Consider the following 4,630-nt stretch of genomic DNA (forward strand, 5'->3'; position numbering starts at 1 on the left):
GCTAGCCAATCAAAAATTAGCAGACGGCTTCTAACCAAATTTATCTTCACATTGTTCATCAACCTGAATTGTTTCTTCAGTTTGTCAACCAAATTCTGCAGCTTTGGATCTTGGTGAACGTCCATCCTTGTTGGCTGCAAATGTCCCCATATAGAATAGCAGAACCAATTCTATCACCACAGAGGGCCAAACTTACTTTTTTGCCAAATCTGGATCAACTTCCACTGCTAGAGACCCTGAAATTTCAGAATTTGCCTGTGGGACCAATGATATTTCTATCTGCCTATGGGACCATCAAACCATCACAGAGGGAAGGCAGCACTGCGCTGGGAGGTTCAAAGAGAGCTGGTTGAGTTTGCTTTGGGGATTGCTAATAGTAAATATCCATTCTTATGGATAATTCGGCCCGACCTAGTGAATGGGGACACTGCAATATTACCTCCAGAATTCAATGAAGAAACCAAGTGGAGAGCTTTTATTTCCAAATGGTGCCCACAAGAGGAAGTACTCAACCGGCCTTCGGTCGGAGGATTCCTGATTCACTGTGGATGGAACTTGGCAATCGAGACCCTGACTGCTGGAGTCCCAATGCTGTGCTGGCCCTATTTCAGAGATCAACAGACAATCTGCAAGTATGCATGCATGGATTGGGAGGTTGGCCTGGAGATTGGCAGCGATGTGAAGCAAGACGAAGTGCAGAAGCTCGTGAAAGAATTGATGGATGGAAAGATGGGAAAGCAAATGAAGAAAAGAGCCATGGAGTGGAAGCGACAGTGGAACAGGGCTCGTCTGCTATAAATTTAGAGAAATTAGTATGTGAGATTATATCCAAATAGATTATCAAATTGTCTAAACTCTCGATGGAAATTCAGCACGTTTGCCTTCACGCACGACCTTCAATGAATAACATCTGACGACCACCTTCCTGGATATATATCATTGTTATACTCCTGTGATGTGGTTCTTCAGTGGCTGGAAAAATGAATTCTTTTGAATGAACTAATGCAAAGACCATATTGTAGCCTATCGTAAGATGCGTAGCATCCCGAATGAATAAGGTGTATTAGTTATTGGACGAGACATATCTAATCAGTGGTAGTACCATATTCCCACTGAGCATCAGCTAGCTGTTATAATCACGACTGCATCGATAATTTAGCATGTATACAACTTCTCAATAAGTTGGACATTTGGGATCCACATTGCTCATGAGATGCATCCAAATGAGAGGGAATGAGAATATTATTTATTTTCATATCTTTTGTATTAAAGAAGTGCTTTAGCTTATGATGGAGAGAGCACCTGTGCCTTTTTCCTAGCCGGATTGAAATTCTCGGCCATCTCGTGCCTAACTTTGAATTGGATTATGCTATTGATGAAATACAAGATAATATACGTTTTGACTGAGACTTTTCTTAAAAGAAAAGAAAAAGCACTTCATGATTACAAAAGTAAGTTGATTATCAAAAGAGACTGTAGCATAGTAGATTCAATACCTAGTGGACTACTTGTATCTCTTTGTTAATTATTTAGATTTATCTTCTATTATATTAGGCATTGAGTCTCTTTTATAACAGAAAAAAATAAGTTGATTTTCGATTAGGACTCACTCTTCACCAATTAATAATATGAGGGCATCTCATCATACTTTTATTTAGAAAATAATCTATAAGGTATTGTAAATTCACGTACAAATCTAATATTGGACAGAGCAATAATAATATGCATGAGAATCCCTTGGAAATTAATTTATATAGATATACTTATATTTTTTTGGTGAATATACTTATATTTTTTTCTATAAGAGAGGTATATGGGCTTAATGAAATATAAATCATAAATAGCTTATAAAAGAGCACATGTAGTTCTACGACGAACTACCGAATCTGGAAACTCTAGATTACCAAGCGAGGCATGCGTCACTGCACTACACCTTCTTTGATTGTATACTATATATTATATATTTTATATTTATTGGTAGGAAGAAAGGTCATCGATGATTCTAAGCGATTTTCCACATACTCCAACACCTGATAATATTTAATGAGTTCCGTTTCTTCATAGAGATGATATAATAATTCCATAAAGTAAAAGTCTGCGTAGAGACATATCTAATCGGAGGTAGTACCATATTCCTCCTGAGCATCAGCTAGCTGTTATAATCACGACTGCATCGATAATTTAGTATGTATACAACTTCTCGATAAGTTGGACATTTGGAATCAACATTGCTCATGAGATGCATCAAAATGAGAGGGACTGAGAATATTATTTCTTTTCATATCTTTTGTATTAAAAAAGTGCTTTAGCTTATGATGCAGATATTACCTTTGCCTTTTTCCTAGCCGGATTGAAATTCTCGGCCACCTTGTGCCTAACTTTGAATTGTATTATGCTATTGATGAAATGCAAGATAATCTTCTCTCTTGTGCCTAACTTTGAATTGTATTATGCAATTGATGAAATGCAAGATAATCTTCTCTTACTGCCCCATAATATATATCATAAATAACTTATAAAAGAGCACATGTAGTTCTACGACGAACTACCGAATCTAGAAACTCTAGATTACCAAGCGAGGCACGCGTCACTGCCCCACACCTTCTTTGATTGTATACTATATATTATATATTTTATATTTATTGGTAGGAAGAAAGTTCATCGATGATTCTACGTGATTTTCCACATACTCCAACACCTGATAATATTTAATGAGTTTCGTTTCTTCATAGAGATGATATAATAATTCCATACTGTAAAAGTCTGCGTGGAGACATATCTAACCGGAGGTAGTACCATATTCCTCCTGAGCATCAGCTAGCTGTTATAATCACGACTGCATCGATAATTTAGTATGTATACAACCTCTCGATAAGTTGGACATTTGGGATCCACATTGCTCATGAGATGCATCAAAATGAGAGGGACTAAAAAAGTGCTTTAGCTTATGATGCAGATATTACCTTTGCCTTTTCCCTAGCCGGATTGAAATTCTCGGCCACCTTGTGCCTAACTTTGAATTGTATTATGCTACTGATGAAATGCAAGATAATCTTCTCTTACTGCCCCATAATTTTTTTTCCAAATAACCTAAGTACCAGAAAGCATAGATAATAATTAATGAATTCTATAATTCAAAAATACATGTGTTGATGCAATAACTGGCTTGGACTTATCAAAAGCGCTGGGTCGCTTGCTTGTTTACTTGTATTTTAGTACTTCCATATGTGGGAAATGAATTGACTTATCATCTACGTCTTGACTTAGACTTTTCTTAAAATAAAAAAAAAAGAAAGAAACAAAAAGCACTTCATGGTTAGAAAAAGTAAGTTGATTATCAAAAGAGAGTATAGTATAGTGGTGCAAACCCTTACCTGTTGATATAGAGGTCGCAGCTTGATACCTAGTAGATTTCCTGTGTCTTTTTGTTAAGCATTTAGATTTCTCTTTTATTATACTAGACATTGAGTCTCCCTTGTAACAGAAAAAAAAAGTTGATTTTCGACCGGGGTTCATTCTTAACCAATTAATAATATGAGAGCATCCCATCATACTTTTATTTAGAAAATAATATGTAAAATATTTTAAATTCACGTACAGATCTAATATTGCGCAGAGCAATAATAATATACATGAGAATCCCTTGGAAATTAATTTATATAGATATTCTTATATTTGTTTTGGTGAATATACTTATACATTTTTCTATAAGGAAGGTATATGGACCTAATGAAATATAAATCATAAATAGCTTATAAAAGAGCACTGATAGTTCTATGACGAACTATCGAATCTAGAAACTCTAGATTACCAAGTGAAGACATGCATTACTGTGCTGCACCGTCTTTAATGGTATACTATATATTATATATTATATATTTATAGCTAGGAAGAAAGGTCATCGATGATTCTAAGCGATTTTCCACATACTCCAACAGCTGATAATATTTAATGAGTTTCGTTTCTTCATAGAGATGATATAATAATTCCATACAGTAAAAGTCTGCGTCTCTTATTATTTCACGTGTTTCACGGTGAAGTGGGATTTGGAATTGCTTGCGTGAACAACCTACCTAGGACGAGACCTCAGATATGTGTGGTATCTACGCTCAATTTAGAAGATAAATCTGTTTTACAAGTATTCACCCAAAAAAAAAATCTGTTTTACAAGTGATGGTATCTTGTCGCAACTTTGATTCATCACAAGCACATGGAATCAATTATTTTATTAATGAACAAGTTGGAAGCAAATTTGCTGTCTAGCATGTCAGTAGGCATGACTGATAAGAATGCAATTAATTTGTTATAAGATAATTTTATATTTCATCTTTATTGCCAAGATACATATATCATATAACCACTATGTAATTGGTTCATGTGATTCAACACTTTTTCTCCTTAAATAGGATCTCTAGTTTATCAATGACGGAACCGTATGGAGGCGCATGTCTTCAACTGATAACCAAAAGATTTCAGTTTCGATACTCATTGTGAATAAGATTACTCGTCCCCCCATTTATTATTAGGATGCATATTTCATTTTACAAAGCACCTGAACCTCTCTAATAACTGAAAAAAAATTCTCTAGTTTGTGTTTTGTGAATAAAAAAAATTCACAATTAGAATAGAT

The 4,630-nt window shown here is 35.0% G+C and overlaps 1 protein-coding gene across 1 annotated transcript; it reads left to right on the forward strand.

Moving 5' to 3' along the window:
- The first annotated feature begins 285 nt into the window (after positions 1-285).
- LOC116187872 (UDP-glycosyltransferase 85A1-like) lies at positions 286-798 on the forward strand. The gene has a single exon (XM_031516870.1). It carries the CDS (start codon positions 286-288, stop codon positions 796-798), a length of 513 nt encoding a protein of 170 aa, XP_031372730.1.
- Positions 799-4,630: the final 3,832 nt, after the last annotated feature.

The sequence above is a fragment of the Punica granatum genome, chromosome 8 (assembly GCF_007655135.1).
Source record: "Punica granatum isolate Tunisia-2019 chromosome 8, ASM765513v2, whole genome shotgun sequence".
NCBI classification, from domain to species: Eukaryota; Viridiplantae; Streptophyta; class Magnoliopsida; order Myrtales; family Lythraceae; genus Punica; species Punica granatum.

What these genes read in the sequence shown, in the direction of transcription:
- LOC116187872 (XM_031516870.1), top strand. Translation starts at nt 286, where the DNA reads ATGGGACCATCAAACCATCACAGAGGGAAGGCAGCACTGCGCTGGGAG.